The following is a 21,326-nucleotide window of genomic DNA, read 5'->3' as shown; positions in this document are numbered from 1 at the left end:
CGGGGGCTGAGCGCCGCCGGGCGCGGGGCGGTGCCGCTGCCGCTGCCCTCCGGGAGCCGTCGGGCGCCGCGGGCGCACGGCGGGGCTGAGCGCCGCGCCGGCACCCTCTCTCTGCCGGCTGCGGCAGCGCCCTGCGATACCCATCACTGCGCCTTCTCGTCCTCCTCCTTTTTTTTTGGGTTTTTCCTCCCCCCTCTCTCCTCCCCCACTTCAGATTTTTGTTTTACAGCGCGCTGAGAGCAGCCTCTCTGCCATTTACTTGATTTGCAGGTTTGTTGTATCTGTTTGGGGGCTTTTTTCCTCCTCCTTTTTTGCTGTCCGGTTCATTCCGCTCCCGAATTTTTATCTAGTTGTAGCAACTTGCTTTTTCTTTTTCTCTTTTTTTTTTTTTTCATATTAGTGGTGTTTTTTTCACTAGCGCCTCCCGTGCGTTTTCCGATTGCGAGCCGCTCTCGCAGCCGAGTTTTTAAGAGCATTTTGTCTGCAGATCTCCCCTTTGTTTGCACAGATCCCCTTTTTATTTTTTGAAATTTTTTTCTTGTTGTCGTTCGTTGTTAAAGTCACTTTTTTTTTTTTTGGGGGGGGGGGCGCTGTATTTAAACACTTAAAATGCACTGCTATCTCCTGAGCGTGCTCCTCACCGTGGATCTGGCCACCGTGGCTCTCAGCCTGTCTACCTGCAGCACCCTCGACATGGATCAGTTTATGCGCAAGAGGATCGAGGCAATCCGGGGGCAGATCTTGAGCAAGCTGAAGCTCACCAGCCCCCCGGACGAATACCCCGAACCCGAGGAGGTGCCCCCGGAGGTCATCTCCATCTACAACAGCACCAGGGACCTGCTGCAGGAAAAAGCCAACCACAGAGCCGCCACTTGCGAGAGGGAGAGGAGCGACGAGGAGTATTATGCCAAAGAAGTTTACAAAATAGACATGCAGCCTTTTTACCCCGAAAGTAAGTCTTCTGTGTGTGTGCATGCGTGCGTAATTTCGCCCCCGAGGCTTAGCGGTGCTCAGCACCTTTAAATAGCACCCCCAAGCATCGAACTCTGCCTTCTTCGCTCGGCTCGCTTGTCACGCTCGGCATCGCTTAGGTGGCGGCTTGTAGGGTTTAATTTAGGTGGCAGGTACCCGTGGCTGGGTGGGTATGTCGTGTTGCCCAGACCCCTCTGGGGTCACCCCGGGATTCCTGGGGGTGCCTGTGCTGCCAGCCCCCGTACCTGGGCAGAGTTCCCCTGCCGGGATCCCGCTCCCTCCCCGGCAGCCCCGTGTGCAGCCTTCAGAAAGAGCCAATATCTTTCCACTGCTCTTGTTTCCCTTGGAGTGTCTGGAACGGGCAGGTTTCCATCTCTCCATAACTGAAAAGAAAAGGAGAGGAGGTCTTGAAAAAAAAAAAAAAAAGTTGCCAGCTCGTCTTGTGTGTGTCCCTTTAGAAGGCTGTCCCGCGGACTGCTGTTCGCGTAGGTGCTCAGAGAGGACAGAGACGTCCTCCCTCCTCTTCCCACTTTAGCTAACCTCCCCTTTCGGTTCGTGGGCACTTCTCATTTCAGGTACGGAAAAACTTTTCCCTTCTGGGTAGCTTCGGTTTTTGGAACTTGTCTCAGCCCGTCTACCTTTTGCTGTTTTTAACGACCTTCTGATCCATGCTACGTTTTGCACAAAAAAAAAAAAAAAAGAAAAAAGAAAAAAAAAAAAAAAAAAAAAAAGGGGTACAAATGCTCTGTGCTGACCAAATCCACTTAGAGTGATTAATAATCATAATGACGTGCCTTTTGTTTTGGTAGTGAAGCTTAAGTGCATAGAAAAAAAAAAGAAAAGAAAGAAAAAGCACCGCACTGCCTTAAAAGAATCTAGATCATCATCATACCGAGGAAAGTGAAATACCAGAAGCAGAAAATAACTTCACCGTTCACATAACCAAACCCTAGTCCCTAGTCATTTCATTTAGCTCGCTTCCCTCCCCCACCACTTGATGCCCTATATACTTGCTGTCTGTTTCTCAAAAGCACATAGCTCTTGCTTAAATAGATAATTCAGCCATCTTGGTAACTTTATCCTAGAGTTTCTAATTGCATTTTCCCCTTATTTATTTTTAGTTTAGCAAGTTGTAGCTTTGGGGCTTGCTCTGTCTTGCATGGGATAGTCCTAGGATGCCAGCCAAGGTATCTGAGCCCCACGCTCCGTGCAGCTGCCTCCCTTTCTTCCTTTAGTCTTAAATGACAACAGGTACAGGACATCCTGGCAGTCAGAGCCATTTTATTATTGTAATTATGGCACCATCCTTAATAGCCATGATAAATACACTCCACCCTTGTTACCCTTGGGGAAGAAATACTTTATTTTTTAAAAAAAACCCCGCATATTTGGAGCCAAGTGGGTATGAACAGAGCAGTTCAGTATAATTCATAGCCATAGCAAGAACACAGAAGTCATGCTTGTTTTCCACGTTGATGTACTATATTATTGTGCTGGTGGTTTTGTTAGAAGTCAGCACTTCATTTTGAGATCTATTAGATCATACCCAGGGCAGAGGAGCACCTATGGGCAAAGGTTGGGAAGACCTCTAGCAGTGCCTTGGTTTGGGGAGTTGGCCCTGTAGCAGAGAGTCTTTGAGAATTGTAAAGTGCATCTGTCCTGAGCACATCTGTCCTCCTTGCTTCAGCAGACTGCGGAGACCCAACAGTCCAAAATGCAGCTGCATACTTCCCAGAAAATTAAAATATCTGTGCTGTGTGACTTGGATGGTATTGGCAAAAGAGGATCTATTTTTAAAACGCTGTCAGGGGCCAGGTTTGGTGTGAGGTATCGATGGAGGCTGTGGAGGAGCGCAGGAGGTTGCAGGTATCTACCAACAGAGTGCATCAGACGTTTGGGATGCGAGGGCCAGCACACCCAGCACTACTGTGCAGGCTGTCGCTAACATCAGAGTAAGTAGGTTAACTGTTTTTCCACTGCTCTCTAGTTATGCTGGATGGAGCAAACCTTTCCAAAAAAGACAGTAAGGAAGAAATCACTCCACCATATTTTAAAGGAAGAAATTGAAAGCACAGCTCTGGCGGCCACAGGCACTTTCTCCTCAGCACTTCAGAGTGGATTTTTTTAACTCTGCAGTGTCTGCTGTGTTGGAGAGTGGTAGGAGGGAGAAGGGGATCAGTGTGAATGCACTGGAGGTCAAAAGCTGCTGGAAGGCAGGCATGGGAAAGATCAGTGGTTCAGTTTTTACCACAAGTTGTTAATGTTCAGAAACTGACTACAACCCAAGTATTACAAATATGCTCTAATTATACTCATAGTCAGCAATATATCACTACAGATCGCTGATAGGTCTTCGTGGAGTATTTTCTAAAGTTCAGACTAAATATTTTTAGCAATGAGGAGATTTAAAAGGAAAACTATAAGAGATACTGTATATACCCTAAGGCATATTTTGTCTTAAATATTATCCTTGGCCAACTGTACTGTATAAATGCAGTAAATATGAATAGAACTGGCAAGATGCCAATCTCCTGGGATGAATTTTAGTCAAGAAGGTATTTATGGGATATAAATAATACTGTGTCAACATTTAAAGAAGGGATCTGATTAGTTTTGAAATTATTCATATTAATCTCTTCACATGCTGTTAATTTAAGGCTCAAACTAAAGTTGTGCTAAGGTTTAGTGATAGTTTGCGCTGAGGAATTAAGGGGGCATCTGGCTTGAGGGTCCACTTGAGGTTAAGGACACATCGAGATATAAGTGAAATTCAGTGAGTCAGGGACTGCATGACCCAAAAGCAACAGATGCAAAAGAAGTGTCAGAAAAAGTACTACAAAGACATTTGGAAGAAACAGAAAGCTTTTGTCTGTCAAACATGCCTTGTGCTCAGGACAGTATGCATCTGTGTGAGTCTGGATTTCTCCTAAGTCCCGAATTTGAGGTTTTTCAGAGGAGTTTAAAGAGGAAGGCTGGTTATGGTGTTCTCTGAGCATGACATCACAGAGTTCTTGGGAGTTTTGTGCCTAGGCAAAGTTACCTGAGTAAATGCTTAAAACTGGTTACTGTGAATCCTGGATCACATTAGAAGCTTATTACTTACCAGTTGTTCCCTGAATATCTAGAGCCTGATACTTAAGCTAGGTGATGATTGCTATTGCACTGAGAGTAAACAGAAATTAAATGCCAAAACAGTTAAAGATTGTGAATTGTAATGCTAATGAACAACAGGCATACTTGAGAAAAACAGGTAACACTTGTATTTGGAGGCAAATGCCCATTCTGTCATCTTCATTTAAAGCAATTTTTACTACAGTCAGTGAATTGGTTTGCAGTGATAGCTTAAGGCCAATGCAGGTAAATTTTTAAGTTTTCTGCATTCTTGAAGATAGGTTTATAAGTACTCATTAGCCTAAGAAAACACAGTTCTTCTGAGTTTGGGCCTGTTTTTTCATGAGGTTTAAGCTGTCATAGTGTGAAGGAGCCTCTGTGGGTTCCATCCTGCCCTGGTGGTTAGGATTAGCCTTCTCAGGAGCTCTGTCCCATGAATATTGCTTTACACAGGCCATCCTTCTGCTGAATATTTGCCCCATGAAAGACAACATTATAAGCTGTCAGGGCACAGTGACATGCTTCTACTTTATCAACAAGGACTCAATTTACCAGCAATTACACATATGTGGGTTCCTTGTCTTCAGGGTACCAGAACAGCTCCTGCAGATGGCTCCCAGCACTGACTGCATCATTACCACAATGTTAACAGCTCACCTGTGTTTGCATTTGGCACAGCACACAGTCCAACCTGACAGCTTTCCCGTGTTATTAATTATATGGAAACAGACTCAGAAGGAACAACTTATTTTAAAACTTTCTAGCTATGGTTGTGCTTTGGAGCATCCTTGGAGGAGATGGTGTTTGCCAGGTGTATTCTCTGCATTACAGACATCAATGTGAAGGCTTTCCCAAGGAGGGACGCGGGGGGAACAGTTCCTTATTCCATACGGAATGACACTTAATGCAGTCTTCATAGGTGGAAAACCCCAGGAGATTGGAAATGGCTTAAGAAAGGCACAGGGTAATTTTGTAGACAGTAGTCCTCTACATACTGAGAGGGATAATAAAATAACATGCCCTGGTGCACTAATGAAGGGCAGCACCACATGTGCTTCCTGCCTGGCTTCTGAATCACCAGCCACTTTTGCTGTGAGCAGGGTGCCAAGCAGGGAAGCAGGGGGAAGGTCCAGGAGGCAGTCTGGAGTGATACATGGTCCTTGGGTTGCTTCCAGAGGATGAAGCCTGCAGAAAAGCTAAACACCCATGACCCCCCTCTTTAATACTGCCTGGTCAGATGAGCTGCAAGACAGGGATATATTCCCAAGTCCTTTCCATAACCCTCCTGGAATTCCTCTCTTGTGTCTGTTTGAAAGAGGCACTTTTCACTGTAGTTTGGTGAATGAGAAGATTTGAACGAATCGTGGAATCATTAAGTTTGTAAAAGACTTTTTATGTCATCTGAGTACAAGTGTTAACCTATCACTGTGAAGTTCACCACTCAGCCTTGTCCCTGTGTGCCACAGCTGTACTTTTCAATACCTCCAGGGATGGTGACTCAACCACTTTCTGGGCAGCCTGTTCCCATGCTTAAAAGCCCTTTTGGTGAATGTGCAGCAGTGCCCTGCTGCTCCCCACCCTCCAGCCATTGACAGTGTGAATGTTTTATAGTCCCAGAGACCTTTCTGGAAATGCGCCCTTGTCTTCTTCTCCTGGCTGGAGATGTGCAGGGAGTGCCCAGGACTACTGTGAGTGGGTGATTGAGTGAGGAAAGCAGAGCATCGCCTTCATTAGATACTGGTTTTAGCCTTGCTCCTCTTTGCTACTCTGCATCAGATCTGTAGTGGCCATCAGGATGGCTGTGCTACTTTGAAGTTACTACTTCCAGCATTTTGCTGTCAGCTTGAGATTCCTGTCTGCACCAGCACTGAGGAAGAGGACGAATGTGAGAACTGGCTGTTATTCTTAGTGAGCTTCTTCAGCACAGCCCTGGGACACGCACAGAGCTTCACACACATGAACAGGCTCATTAGCATTAGGGCTCTGTGTATGCCTAATTAGCTTCCTGAGTTGGGGCCCAATTTATGGTGCACTTGCAGGGATGAACAAAGCCAGACAGTTCAAATCCCTCTCACTGTGATGAGATCTGCCACTGGGGCATGGGAGCCCTGTGAGAAGGAAATGCTTTACAGCATATTTTAGAGGGGAAAGAAGAAACTCTTCAGTGATCCTGAAGAAGGCTGGCCCTGTTGGGCAGCTGCTTCCTTTGCCTTTGCACTGATGTGCTAGACTGCTCCTGTATTACGGATAAAGAGAGGAACCCCAGGGTATGGTGACAAAACGAGTCATGAGTGAAGATACACAAATGTTTTTGTTCCTGTTGTGAAACCACATGCAGCAGGTTTTCAAGCAGGCAGCTTTTAGCTTGAGGATGATTTGCTCCCCAGGTATTATTTAATGTAATAATGTGTTACAGATGTTTCTGCTGGTTTGTTTTGATTAAAAGGATTGGCTTGGTTGTTTGTTTAGGGAAAGCTCGCACCCTGCCTTCCACCACAGGCTGTTGTTGCTTGCTTCCCCTTCAGTCTGTGCTGTGGATAGTCAGTGCCTAGCTCCAGCATCACTCTCACTTGGCCTCCTGTAGTAGTCAATCTGAAGCAGCAATGTTTCTTCTTAAAACATCTCCCCCGTGCTTGTCCTTGCTGTCTGTGCCGTGTTAAGTGATTGCAGCTGGACACCTGGCTGCACAAAGCATACAGCTGCAAGGTACAGAGGAGAAACTGAAAGATTTGTCTGTAACAGGACAATAAAATGTTGGGGGAAAAAAGCCTTAGTGTCAAGGGTTGTGTTTTATCTCCTTCCAGTGTGACCAGTGGTGTTTGAATTTATGAATTACTCATGAGGCTGTTCACTGCTGTGGTTCTCTTAGCTTGAATGGCACAGGACTGGCTTTGCAGAAATGAAGTGCTAGACCTGGCTTTTTTAGGCCTGTCTGGTCTGAACAGTTTTTAACCTGTTTTTGGTGCTATGCAAGTTGGTCCACAGTAGAGAAGTTGCTTCTTTGGATTAAAGAGCATTCTTTCAAACAACCAGGTTTTCCGAAGGGAACATGGCAGTTCATGCCACTGGGAAAGCTTCTGGCTCCTTGTGTTGGAGGCTCCATTGGATGGGTTAAGGCAGCTGTGCAGAGAGACTGCTCACTCACTGTGAGCAGATAGGCTCTGCTGAAATTCATCTTGTGTTGTTTGGGCTCTCTGGCATCCACGTTTGGTTTCAGGAGATGGTGAACCTCACAGGCACCCCTGCAGCAGATTTGTGGCAGAGAGTGTGGAGAGGATCTTCAGAACATCTCTCCCTTGCCCAAGTTTTAGTTTGGACAGTGACTGAGAAGTGCTTCTCATTTCAGGTGTGATGCTCATTGACATGTTCAGGCTCTTCATTGTAGAGCTGAGCTTTTCCCCTCTGAATCCCCCTTAGGGAGGGAGCCTCTTTTTGTTGTTATATAATACTTAGTACAGCGTGGTGCTGACTTCAGGTTATTAAAAATAACTGTATAAATTATAAAACATAAGTTGACCTCATAGCCAACCCTGCTTTGAGCTGGAGGTTGGACTTCCAACATGAATTAACCTGTAATCCTTGTAATACTACATTTTAATGCAAGGAAAACAATGCATTGTATTTCAGCTTCCACAGGGTGGTCTTGATTCAAGTGTCACCACATTTCTAAAGGTATGCTGTTTTCTGCCAGTCTTGGATTTATCCCTCTGCTGTAGCTTTCTTGCATCAAAATGTTCCTGTTCTTCTCTCCCTCTGCGCACACTTTTATTTTGTTTTTCTTGCTTGAATGTTGCTTTTCAAATAAGCGTGGTAAGTTGCATAAAAATAGACTACTGTATTGGACTTCAGCAAAAGCTGTGGCATAGTTTTAGGCAAACTGAGGAGGGGCGGGGAAGGAAAATGTTGTGATACTGACCTTTCACTTTGCTTGTTTGGCTCCTTCCCATCGTATCTAACCCACGCTGCACTGACAAATACCGCATCTGTCTTGACAGGCAAGTTCACAAATAACCATTCATTCATAACTTGGAGCTGCTGTAAGGCTCCTTATGGATTGCTTAATCTGACAGTTGTGCATTTGAGCAGAGACTTTGAAGCAGAGACTCTGCAGAGTGCCCGTGAGTTCAGGCTGACTTTGTGAGGGCTCGGAGGGAGGTCTCGCTGAAAGGGGACACTGTGCTCGGGGCGCGGTGCGTGTGTGCAGGCGTGCACACGCGCGCGTGCATGCGTCTCACAGCATTGAAACATCTGTTGTTGCCAAAGCCCAAATTGGAATGTTCTGGGAAAGATAATTTAATTTTTAGCTTCTGGATTCATTTCAGTGATGGTAATTTCAACACTTCCTGGGGAGAGTCTATCGGTGGTTGTGTGCATCAAATGCAGCAGTAAATCTGTCATTCTTTCCATTTCAGTTTTTCAGGCTTACAACTTCGTTATTTTTCCCTGTTTGGCTGGTGTTAGTATCCAATGTTTTCCCTGGCTTCATCTCTTTTAAACCCCTGCTTTGAATTTTAAAAGGCAAGCTAAGCCTGTTGAAGTTCCTTCTCCTACTTGTTTTTGTTTACTTACAGCATTTGCAATTCAGCAGCTAGCTCAGCTGAAATAGTGATGGTAATATATCTTTACCATAGTGATGATTGAAAGATAGGAATCAGAACATGTTGGTTGGGGTGGAAAAAAAAAAACAATCCACAAAATCCCCCAACCCTGTGGGTGAACTTTGTAATCGCAAGGCTGAAAAACTAATAGGTGTAAGCAGCACTGACTCTTTTGAAGTGGTCAGAAAACACCTCACAATCACTTATTTGATGAAGGCTTCTGCAAAATAATACTTATTAATCCTGAGCCCGCAGTTGTGTTTACAGCTGATCTCTAGTATCCCAGATTGAGAGAGCAGTCCTTCCTTATTTGCGTGGGCATTGTCCAGTATGTATAAAATTACTTCTTTTGGGCTTTGGGCAAACAGTCATAAAGATCTCTAGGCCTGCCAAGATGTACACTTGAAAGAACACCTGCAAAACTTTACATCTTCCAAACAGCATGTAAAAACAATGCTGCAAATTCAACCTCTTCTGATGCAGCAGTGGGTTGAAACAATGGCACAAGTGGTGATCAGAGCCTAGTGTTCACCAGAGCCTCGGGCAGGCTGCTGCTCCTGGTCCCATCTCTGCTTGGTCTCATGGGTGGCCTGAACTAGCAAAGCTGAGAGACGTCTCTGCTCTCCCTGACTATGGAGGGGCAGCTCTGCCCTTTGCATCATAGTTCCTGCCCTTTGTGCTTGGAGGCTTTGGTGCAGGAATTGATCCAGCTGACTGGAGAATAGTTAAGCAGAGCAATTAATGAATGCCTAGTAAGCAAAATTTATGAATGCCAAAGTTCAGGTCCACTGGCAGTTCATTTCTGCCTTCAAATGCCTGCAGGGGATATAAGGGATATTTGCCTTCAGGGAAGGATAAATGATATATTGTACTCTCCAACATGATAGGACATTGTAAACAGTCTGGAGATGTGTTGGATCTGTGCAGATCATTGATGTTCTCATTCTCGCCCAATCTCCAAGAGATCCAACCCAGTTTTCTTGGCTGTTGCAGTTGGCTCTGGGCCTCCCTGGCAGAGCAAGGCCTTGTATGTCTTGTGCCAATCACTGCTTTATGCTCAGATTTTTCTTGATACACGCTTTGGAAGTGAAGTAGCCACATTTCAACACTGAGGTTTGCTGAAAGATGTCTATAGGTTTTGCTTGTCGTGCTCGTTGCGTGTTTATCCAGCCCACGATGGCAGGATATTGCAGCAAACACACATCCCTGGGTCTGTGAGGGGGGAACAAGTTCCAGCTTTCTTGAAAATCAATCTGCTGTTCTGATCTGGTGGTGTGATAGGAGCTGAGAGGCTCCCTGCCAGGATATACAGTGTGCAAAGCAAGGGAGCTAAGTGAGCAGCTTTGGCCCAGTTTGGATGGGCTCGGAACAGATTGTTGGGGGCCTGACCTTTCTCTCCCTCTTTGAATCTGGATTCCAGCTTGCATTGCTCCCTGATGCTAGGAGCCATGTATTTGGAAGTTTAGCATTCCCCTTGCTAATCAGTGAAGAAAAGAGCCCCAAAAGAATCTAGTAAAAGAGGTATTTATGAAGGTGGCCATAGTCTGTTACAACAATATCATGTGTCTGAAGGAACTTGCCTCCTTCCAAGCTGCAGTCCCATTATTTACCACACTGTATTGGGAAACCTAATTTTCTCTGGCTGGAAGTGTATTTGTTGAGGTGGAGTCTGGAAAGGAATCTGCCTCATGCAAACTTGGCACCACTGGGCCAACTATACATGATACAGTCAAACCTTTTCATTTCTCTGCTGTTTGAGAGTATGTTCCCCAGATTAAGGGCCCTGGCCCAAAGCCTGCTGGAAGTCTTTCCACTGGCTGCAGAAGTCTTTTGTCAGGTATTGAGTGTCATTCCTTTGTTTCAGGGAGTGGCCACATCTCCAATATATATTGGGGTGTATTACTGTAATATGGTGCTTTGCCCTTTATTGAGATTCCACTGGAGACATTCTTCTGCATAAGGCCCTGAAAAACAAAGACCACGTTTGAAGATAAACACCTTAGTTAGCCTTATTGATTGACTACATTTGTTGGCAGATGTCATCTGGGATCAGCATATGGTGGCAATATGGCAAGAACTGCAGAATGCAGAGAAGGAGGAATGAGTTAAAGTCCTGCACTTCTTAGGTATTCCACATCTTCCCTGGTCTAAAATAAATGACCATCTGACTGCAAAGGTCTTGGCAAATAAACATGCCATAATATATCTTTATCATCGCTACAGCGAGTTTTTGTGTAGAAGTTCATCACTCCACATCCAGAGGCTTCTTAGAAACATGTGCAAAATCAGACCTCAGCTCCCAGAGCAGGGAAGAATCTAAAGGCTTTGACTAAGAATGTGGCAAATCTCTGTGCAGTGGACTGTAGAGAAAGGTCAGGGCTAAGCCAACAAGATGTTTTTATGTTATCAATAAAATCTTAGAAGTCAGTTCTGCATGGAGCGGGAGCCAGGAGGACCATTTCTGAAAGTCAGTTTGCTACATGATATATTCTGAGTTTACAAGCTGGAAAGCCAAGGAGTTTGGGAACAGGAGCTGTGCTTATATCATGAAGGTGCATGTGGTTTAACATAAAGCCTCTCTGACTTGATGTGTCTCTAAGCTCACAAAATAATGAGTTAACTTCTGAGATACATTTTTTTGCATGGATGAAGAACTGGAGCAATTTAATTTGAGGCAGTAAAGTTGCTCTAGATTTTTTCCTGTCATGTTGAAACTGGATTCTGTGCAGCGATTGTTTAGGCAAGAGGAACAGTTCTTGTGGCCAGGGCTGTAAGCAGCATGAAAGGAGTGGTTTCTTTGTAGCCTTGGAGAATACCAGCCTTTTGTTCAGATGAAGACTGAGGCGGTTCAATCTACTTTGCTGATAAGAAATGTCCTGAATGCTGTTTTGTATCATATTTGTACTGTACACTTCTCAAAGCCTGAAAGGACTCAACATCCAGCATAGGTTGTTGGGGTTTTGTGTGTTTTCTTTTTTGCAAAAAAAGCAAAGCAAAAATCTTGGGTTTTGTTCTATCTATGTGGTACTTCCTGTGTCCTGGTGGGATGAGATTTTATTTGATTCAGGTTATGAATCAAAGTGTTTTGGTTCTTGTTTAATATAAGGCAATATTTTAATGTCGCAGGATATAAAGTGCCCTAATTTAAGTACCGCCAGACCTGCAGACAGCTTTCTAATTGAGCCTGTATGTTGCCTGGCAGCTGAAGGAGGTGCTCATCTCAGCAAGAATGAGATGTTCTTCTCAGGGTGCAGTGCTTTCAGGTCTGTTCACACTCATTGCCAATCAGCAGTTGGTGTCATACTTCAGAAAGGATGAGACTGATACTGCTCTAGGAAGTTTTGAGTTATGATAGAATGGACAGGTTAAAAAAGATGGAGGCCCTCATTATGGTCTTCTGATCTCTCTACCTGCATATTCCAGCCAATGAGTTTTGAATTAATTCACTTTTGAAAGAGTTCACAGCACACTTGTAAATTATTCTGTTGATAATTACAGGGACTAAAAATGAGTATCTTTGTGGTTTAAGTTGTTTAGCTTCAAGTTCTAGCGTGTGAATCTGGTTTAAACCTTCACTTGCTATTTTGAAGACCCATTGTCAGATCTGTGGGCTTTCTGTAGGTACCCACAGAAAATGGAAGTTTTGGAGAGGAGAACAGATCTGGCTGAGAGTAAGCAGGCATGGCTGCTGGAAGACCATGCAATAAGCAGCCAGGAGCTTGGCACAGGCTGCTTTATCCAATTTCAGATGTCTTTCAGATCTGTAGACTGGGATCAAGCCACATCTCTTTAAAGTTAAGTGTGTTGTATGTAATCCGTGAGATATTTCCTAGCCTTTTCAGTTATTCTCATGGCTCCCCTCTAAAACTCCTCTGCTTTGTTCATGTTCTGCTGAGACTGTGGACAACAGTATTGGACACAGTATTTCAGGAGTGGCTGTGCTATTATCAAGTTACATGCATGTTGCAAATTCCTTTAATTCAATACTACACAGTTCATGCAGCTCACTTTGGCAGTAACTTTGCCAGGAGCTCTATGAGGAGAAGTTAAAATTCATGCTTGGGTAATTATCCACCAGGGTCTCTCCCAAGTTCTTTTCAGAGATGCTGACTATCAGATGGAGTCTCCTACTTTGTAAGTATGGTCCACTTTCTCTGTCCTACAGTTGTATTCCCATACTGAAAAACATGGACATCTTGATAATTCAGGATTCAAGTCACTCTATTTTAGTGCATCTTCTTCATTATTTAACACACCCATATCATTGTTGAATCTGCAGTTGATTAGTAATGGTTTGGTTACCTTCCTGATGATGGATAAAAATATTAGATAGTAGAGTACAGTAAAATGGGACCTTTGTAGATGCTTTCCTCTCGATAATGGTTTGCTGTCTACCATTGTATTTGAAGTCTCATAAAAACACAAGGCTTTGATTAATTTACTGCCTGGCCCTGTTTGTGTCCTGTTGTTCCTGTTTCCTAATGAAGCCATTATGTAGCACCAGCTTAAATGTCTTGCATCTGCCCAAGTACATTATATTAAAACAGTTGTCTTACCTGCCCGTGTCACTCACTGGTGCAGCTTGAATGGCTGCTAGTAAAGTCCAGGATAAAGAGCAAAAAGGGCTCTTTTGCTCTCTAAGGTACAGACCAGTGGGATCTCTTTGCCTGAGCTGCTATGGATTGTACTGCCTTAGTTCCTCTGAGCTCATCCTCATTCCCACACTTCACATATTTTTTTCTGGGATCAGTATAAGGCTGACCATGTAAATGCGATATCACGGATTGTCTGGTTAGGATTGTGTATGAACAATTCTGACTCAAATCTTTAAGGTAGTTTTTGGTGTTTAGGATTGATTGAAAGCTAGTTTTAATAATTTCCATTCTTTCCTGGACAGCTTTTTACAAAGTCCTTATGCAAGTTATCAGTCTTACTTGTTTTACGATGTTGTTTTAAGACCTTCTGAGTTGCTGCTGGAATTTAAAAAAAAAATCTGTTCATCTTACACCTTCCTAGCTTTTGTATCTACAGAAGTATGTTTCATATTTCTCTACTTCAGTAGTTTTTATGTAATGGAGGAATATCACTGTTAAGCTTCCTTAGTACTGAAGTAAATTTCATGTCTAAGTTTCTTGGCCGTGGAGCTGCTCTTCCCATTTGTTTTTTCATGTCATGCAGTTATCTGCACTTCTTGTTTTCTGATGTTATAGTAGTTCTCAGCAGCTATTAGTTTTAGTTTTTTTGGTAATACATAGTTGCATTTTTAAATTTTATCTTCTTAGGGTGGCATTCTTATGGTTTCATTATGTTTCACAGACAATTTTCTAGCCTGAGTGGTCTTTCTTGATTGTGTATCATTTCTACTTGTCCAGCAAGCTAAGTGTCAGTCCATTTTCCAGTCCTGCTTTCTCTGTAAACACTTGATTCAGTTCATCATTGTATCATCTTTGTATGACTGTCTCCTTCATAATACTAAACTCATATGTTCAGTTCTCCCAAAATCAGGGACTTCCTGATTTTGTGCTGAACATGAGGTACTGTCTTCTACCTGAGCTTTGAATCTTGCCTTGCTTCATCTTAGAGATAAATCAGTACTTATGTCTGGCTCTTTGAAGTTGCTTAGTTGTTGAAGCACCAGCGATCTAAAATCAGGGTTCTGTAGAGACCAGCTCATCAGAAAGTCACCATATTTCCTCAGGAGCCAGGTGTAAAGATGTGGTGTGGCAGAGTTTGGTGGCACGAGGAGAGGTGGCACCCAGTGCTCCAGGCTGCAGGGTGGGTGGGGATGGGTTATCTGGGGCTCGCACCATTGGCAGCTCTTCCCTCTGAGAAGCAAGGGGCCAGACACTCCAGCTGTGAGGTTAGTTCTCCTGCCAGAAACCAGAATTTTGGAAGGCAAATAATATTTTTGGGTTTCTTTTCCATGTTCACTAGCACAAGACATGGGAGACCTCCAAGTCACTGACTCAGTTGGCGACTCCATGTGCAAAGTAGTTAGTGGATGTGTTCTTCCTACCCCACCCTGAGGTCTGAGCCCTTAACCTATAAAGAAATTTCACTTGTACCAAAAATAGTGTAGAGGGCATAATGGATCATAAGTCATCCTATTGATTGCTACTTAGTAAATGACTTTGGCATTTGCTCCTTATCTGTACTTAAATAATACGAGTTGATGTGGTCATTAGCACTAAATTGGAGCTAACTCTAGCAAGTATCTTCATGGAGCAATCTGGGTAGTTTCTAGTTTTTACAAGCTGCTGTGCCAAAGAGAGTGACCAGTTCCTCTGCATTAATCCTCTCTGAGTTAGCCATGATTCCACGGTAGCAGGATTTGTGCCTAGCTGAACTTGAAGCTCTGCAGATGAGTTTCTCCCAGTTTTGTTGTACTGTTCTGTCCTGTCTGTGCTACAACTTCTAATCCTTCCACGTCCATCTCTGTGGCTGTTTCTGGGCTCTGTGAGCAGACACATTTCCCATGGAGTAAATGATGCATTTTAGGGATCTTCAGAAGTGGCCTGGGAGCTTCCAGGGCCAGCTGCAGTGAAGAAGCAGAGGAAGGAGTTGAAAGCTGAGCGCCTTTGCATGGGCCGACAGGTGTGTGTTCCCTGCTTGCGGGCAGCCAGTGGCACTTCCAGTGGCTGCAGGTATGTCCTGAGAGAGGCTTAAAATCTCTGTGCTTTTCTGTTCCTGATTTGCACTGCAGAAGGGTGTAAATCATTTTAATTGTAATTACTGTTACAAAGCAGGAAGGATTGAACAATTTTAATGTGGTTTAAAACTTTCACTTCCCTCTGTCTCTAGCATTCATCTGTTGTCTGCTGTCTTTATCTTAATTGTTTAAAGATGTGTTGTCTGTGCTTTGAGTCTGTGAATCTTGACTTCTCTGCAATGAAAAAAAACCCCAACATAGTTTTCCTTTGCTTTTCCTTCTTCATGATACTTTTACTTCTTGTCAGTAAAAAATAATTTTTTTTTTTTTCTCCGCAGAGTAAAAGGGTTGGACCCAATCTGCTTTTCTTGAGAATAGCTTGCTTTCCTTTCCTCCTGCAGCCAGGGAATAGTTTGGAAAGGCTGTTACCTGGACCCTTGGCCGAGCAGGAGCAGCCAGCCAGCTGTGCTGCTTGCCAGGGGAACAGGAGCGCTTCCTGGCAGAGGTGGGGCGGGAGGAACGCAGCCTGGGCCCTGGGACTTGCTTTCATCTCCTCCACTCTCTGCAAGGCACTCCTGAAATTTCCTGACCACTCTGAAATCTTCCCACTTCTTAATCTAACTAGTGAGGCCCACTTGTATAGAAAAAAAGTTATAAAGCGAGAAAATGCAGCTTGCTTTTATAAACAGCAATGGATTAAAAATGCTCATGAGGGAAGATGGGTGCTCCCACTTGTCTGGTCACCATCACTGTTCACCTGCCGTGAGTGTCCTTTTTGTATAATCATCCACGTACATTTCTTCTGTTAAAAACAAGTATGGTTTATACTATTCCATTTTATTTAGCATAGGTGGGTTTGGATGTGCTGGAATGTTCTGATTCCTTTTCTTTTCTTTTCCAAATTTCTTGGTATGTTTTATTTGTGGGTTTGCTTTTGGGGGCAATGAGTGTTGCAGAGTACCACAGCCCTGTTGCTGAGGTGAAGTCTTGTGCAGGAGGAGTGCATTGCATTCTGGCTTTGGACTCCTGCAGACAAGTTGCTGTCAGCAATATTGCAAATGCTTTACTTCTTGGAGTGTTCTCTGAAGTGAAATGTTGCAGGTTTCCCGGTAAAATCTAATTAAACTTAATTCCTTGGTCTTCATTGCTGGGGCCTTTATCAGAAATACACAAGCAAGAAAGCTTATTTTTTAAGCCTCTGGGAAAAAGTTTGGAAGTATCTATCCCTTTTATGGTTTCATCACAGACATGTTTCAGAAGAGGTCCCAGTGTGAAAATGACTCCCATGGAGAAGCCTTTCTTTTATTTGCCTCCAAGACTGACTTGCCTAAATCTGTAACTGTTTGCTTGCCTTCTTCCTAAGGCACTTCAGTGCTACCTGGAGATGCCATGGACCCTCATGCCACCTTTTTAAGTGATACAATCCTCTATATCTGTACTAGTTCAGCTTTTACCATGAACCTTAAGTGGAGTCAGCAAACAGTGAGAGATTTGTGGTTTTGTTTGAAGTCACAACTGTCCTACCAGTGGTGACAAAGCTCCTCCCCTGAGTTGATTCTGCACTTGCACCAAAAGTGATGTGAAATCTTTAAGCTGTACGAAACCTCAGTGTCATGGGGAAAATTTGCTTATGCTCCCATGTGTTTTCAAAGGTGGAAGAAACAATTTGATTGAGGGTTTTTTTAATCTGCTTTTGTGAAAGTCTGGTTATGATGAGGTGAGCTTTACAACTTCTAGTTTGGATTGTTGCAATTCATGATCCTGCAGTTGGATGCAGAAGCTGCTGATGGCTGACTTTGCCAGTGCCACCAAGAGCAAATACATCTCATGTGCTGTGCAAATGGCATTTGCTCCACCAAAATCTTTCTGTTTAAAATTTGTGTCCCTGCCTGGAATTTGGAAACACCATGAGATCTTGGGATCCTTCTGCCTTACAGATTTTGTTATAAATACAAAAATACTCTCTTACTTTTAGCATTATGAAGCAGTGGTTGTGTTTTTGGGTATTGACAGCTAAGCATGACAGCTCATGCCCATGACAGTGGGCATGAGCACTCTTGGTTCAGGGGCATTGGCAGATGCTCTATGTTGTTTGTAACCTTTGCATTGCTTTTGACAAGAAGCTTTAAACCTTTATTGATGCCACCAAAGGGAAGAAATCCACATGAAAGCAGTCTTGTTCTTCTATGCTGGAAAACGTGAAAAATAGAGAAAGAAGTTCACTATGGATGTTACTTTTTTTTCCCCTTTGGTGTCATTGAGAGGTGCTAAGTAAAACATCCATGGGTAGGAAGGGTGCAGCTGGGGAGGCTGTAACTGCCCATGTTTAGTGAGTCAGGGCTCTCCACAGCTCCTGTAACAGAGATCCTTTTCTTTGCTCCCATTCTGGTCCTTCTAGTGCACCAGCCAACTTTCACCCCATATTGCAGCTGCTGACAGAGAGGTTTTCTGATGTGTGGAGCCAAGGGCCAACCACAATTTGTCCATGTATTTACAGGGATCATTTCACTCCTCTAGAAGCGCGGCCAAGTATTTCTTGATAGAAACATGCTGCATCCATCTAACAACACCATCCAATTGAGGCAAAGTGGAGAATGCTGTAATACTTGTATTACAGTAGTTCCTGAAGTCCCAGTGAGAGATCAGGGCCCTGGTGCGTGAGGCACTGTTGATCTCACAGTGCTTTTCCCAGCTCTACAGACCTTCCCATTTAAGCTGACAAGTCAGATAATGATGCTCTGTGGTATTATCAATTACACTGCAAAAGGCACGCGTGCTTGAAACCAGAGATTTTCATGTGATCTTAAATATTTCTTCATGTGAGAGTGTTCATCATCTCATCCAGATTGCTTATCTAGGAAGTGATCGCACATGAGAAATGGAGAGTTTTCATGTGTTCATTCGCTGCTACTGGTCATTTTTTTGTTTTGGTTTGGAATTGGCTTTTTTTTCAGAGCCAGACATTAATCTTGGCCTTACAGCCCCAATAACTATTATTTCTCATCAGCAGCATGGTGAGTCTGAAAAGAGAAATTAGAGTCATGAGGATATTTTCCCAGAAGATTACAGCAGTTATAATGGAGGTCAAACTCTTGGCTTCAGCTATTGGACTGTTTCACTTTAAACTTGAAATGCATATCAATGAAAGGAGCAAGTTCAAAGTTTAGCATGAAATAATGCCAAAGACTAAGGAGAGAAAAAAAAAAGCATGTCATAGTAATTTTACAAAAATTCTCCCATCACTCTTCACACTGAATGTAACTTTTCAAGCAATCTAACAAGGAATCGCAAGATAATGAATCACCAGTGGAGGAAAGTGTCATGCAGCATAGCGTCCTAGTTTGGGGAATTCACAATCAGGGGATAGAGTATCAGTTATAATTATTTACTGCGTTGTTTCGAGCACAAACTTGGTTTTAATACCAGAGAGAATTTACTCATTATACTTGCATTATTATACATGTCAAGTGTCCTGGTATAAATTCCTCTAACACAAGGCTTATCTCTTTAACATAAGGAGCTGCTATGATTTATTGGTTAGTTCTAGGGTAGTTGCAGCAGGCTTCCAAGTGCATTACCAAGGAAGCAGAATGCTTAGAAGAAACATTGTTAAATTTTTGAGTTAGTTGGTCTCTGTGTGTGTAATTGGTATCCTGTAAAAATCATTCCCACGGGAAGGGTTTTAGAAGTCTGCCCCTCACTCTGGATGCAGTGGGAGCTTTCTGTGCATGGCCCTTGTTGTCTGATGGCTTTCATGATCCCTAGAGCTAACCTTCCGTGCTGCAGCTCAGACCTACTCAGGAGTTGTCCCTCATGAACATGGAAAATGGATCATCCCCTGCTTTCTGTGGCAGCTGTTGAGGTAGCTGGGGGCTGTTTTTATGTAACACCCTTTTTGGTGGAGCAGCCCAACTCATCAGTCCGTGTTTGATAGCTCAGTAGTAATCTCATTCCTCTGCAGCACCCAGGTGGGTAGAGCTTCTGTTTTAACCGGGAGCCACTGATAACTGCTGGCTCAGGGCAGTGTCCCAGTCCTGCAGCCTGCCTGCTGTCTGTGTGTGTCTAGACCCCATTTCCCTCATTTGCTAACAGGCTCGTCAGTGTCCAAACTTACTGAAGTCAAGATAAATGTCATCTGTGGTTTCTCCTCTAGTTGTAAAGTTTGTTATCCAGTCCTGAAGGCACTTCAGGTTGTTTGGACACTAATTGCTTCTGACAAGGCCATGTGAGCAGTTATTCAACTCCTTGTTTTCTTCCAGGTGCTAACAAATTGCTTGTTTGAATATTTTTCCACTCCCGTTCTGTCTTTAATTTCTCACTACCCCTCATTTCCCTCACCTCCCCTTTTATTTTAGTTTATTTCCTTTAATAGATAGCATAGATTGCTCCATTCCAATCTTCTAGTGCTTGACACTGTATTTAAAATTATCTTTTCCTAATTGTGAGAGTAGTGTGGCAGGTATTTGCAGAAGGTTAGGTAACTGTAGAAGAATGTGCAGGTGTCCATAGTCCCTTGCACGCAAGGCTGTGCACTAGAGCTGCATTGCTTGTATAAGAAAGGCAGAAAAAAGAAGGATTGAATGTGTTTATCAGAGAGACTGTGCATGGATCTCTGCCTCTGATCATGGTCTCTGTCTGGGGTTTTTTTGCACTGTGCTGTGACCCTGGTTCATCAGCTTGCCTTTTAGTTGGTTTGTTGCCTGCTATGAACTTGGAGAAGCAAAAGAAAGTTTGGGAATCCTGTTGAAATATGTTGTAAACAGCCAGCTGAGTTGCTGGTTTTATGTTAAAGTCACTTGTCAAATTTGAACAGTGTCACGATCATACCTATTTTTGTTTTCCACACCAACCTGTGAAATGATGGGTAGTATCTGCAGTATGTGCAGTAGTATTCTGTAGTATCTTTTACTCAAGTGCCTACAGGAGGCTGTCAGCTGAGAAGAATAGAGCTCAGCTGTGGCTCTCCCCATCTCACATTATTATTATTTTGATTCCTTTTTTCAGATGGAATTAGGATTTGATGTTCTTTCAAAAAAATGGAATTAGGATTTGATGCCCTTTCAAAAAAATGGAAGCTATGAAAAGAATGGAGAAAACAACTTCTAAGCATTTTTTCTTTGGCTACTCTTTTAAAATAACTGAATGAATTAAGAAGTAACTTTTTCTTACTCTTTTCAAGAAATCAAAATAAGGCTGTATCATCTTTCTGACTCAGTGTACAATGTTGGCAAGGTTTGCTATCCCAGACATAGAATTGATATTTACGAGAAAAATAATTTTCTACATTCTTTGGGCTTTTGTTCTTTGGGTAGGGACTACTCAAATTTCATGCTAGCACAGTACTCTGCCCTGGTCTCCAGGACAGTGGTATTTCATCTCTTCTAATTAACAGAGATTTTTCAAGCATTATTTTTTTCCAGGGGCCTGTACTCGATGCCACAGATTATGTTACTTTGCAGGAGTTTATCCTTTTTTACATTTCCTCTCTCCTTTTTTGCTTCAAGTCTCCCTTGCTGTATCCAGGTGCCCTTCCCTCCACCCTTGGGGTAGCTGGCAAGGAAGAAGGAGGCATTATGTATTTGCAGTGCTTTAGGCAAGTGGTGCCACAGATTAACTGGAGATGTGGTTTATCATACGTAGGTGCTATTCACCTAATCCTTAGATTAGCACTTTCATAACTTATTTTCAAAATGAACTATTCAGTCTTTGTTTTCTTTCATTACACCCTGGAGCCATTGGATCTCCTTGCTTAGCTTTGACTTCTGTCCATTTTGACTCTGTCTTGTTGGAAAGAGATGTGCGGTACTGAAAGGAAATATTTTGTATGTGTGTGTGATCCCAGTTAATTTCTGTAGTAACAGACCTCACTTTTCCTTGCAGTCTGAGAGCACATTACTTTTGCTGCAGTGATGCACTGAGAACTTGTTTATCGGCAGTACACCATCAACCCTTGTCTTGCCATGTTCTTTCAGTTGAATAATTTTTTAAATTTTTTT

General features: G+C 43.3%; 1 protein-coding gene across 2 annotated transcripts in view; it reads left to right on the top strand.

Moving 5' to 3' along the window:
* The first annotated feature begins 574 nt into the window (after positions 1 to 574).
* Positions 575 to 21,326, top strand: part of TGFB2 (transforming growth factor beta 2) — a 58,083-nt gene continuing 37,331 nt past the window's right edge. For both annotated transcript variants that reach the window (XM_054279483.1, XM_054279484.1), the window contains exon 1: positions 575 to 952. In XM_054279483.1, coding sequence (XP_054135458.1) covers positions 610 to 952 — 343 coding nt within the window. In that variant the 5' untranslated portion in view covers positions 575 to 609. The remainder of the gene's footprint in view (positions 953 to 21,326) is intronic.

This window comes from Melozone crissalis, unplaced genomic scaffold (genome assembly GCF_028551555.1).
Source record: "Melozone crissalis strain CALT ecotype California unplaced genomic scaffold, PUWL_Pcris_2 ptg000027l_1, whole genome shotgun sequence".
In the NCBI taxonomy this organism is placed as follows: domain Eukaryota; kingdom Metazoa; phylum Chordata; class Aves; order Passeriformes; family Passerellidae; genus Melozone; species Melozone crissalis.
The sequence above is the reverse complement of the archived record's forward strand: the minus strand, read 5'-3'. Positions and strand labels throughout refer to the sequence as shown.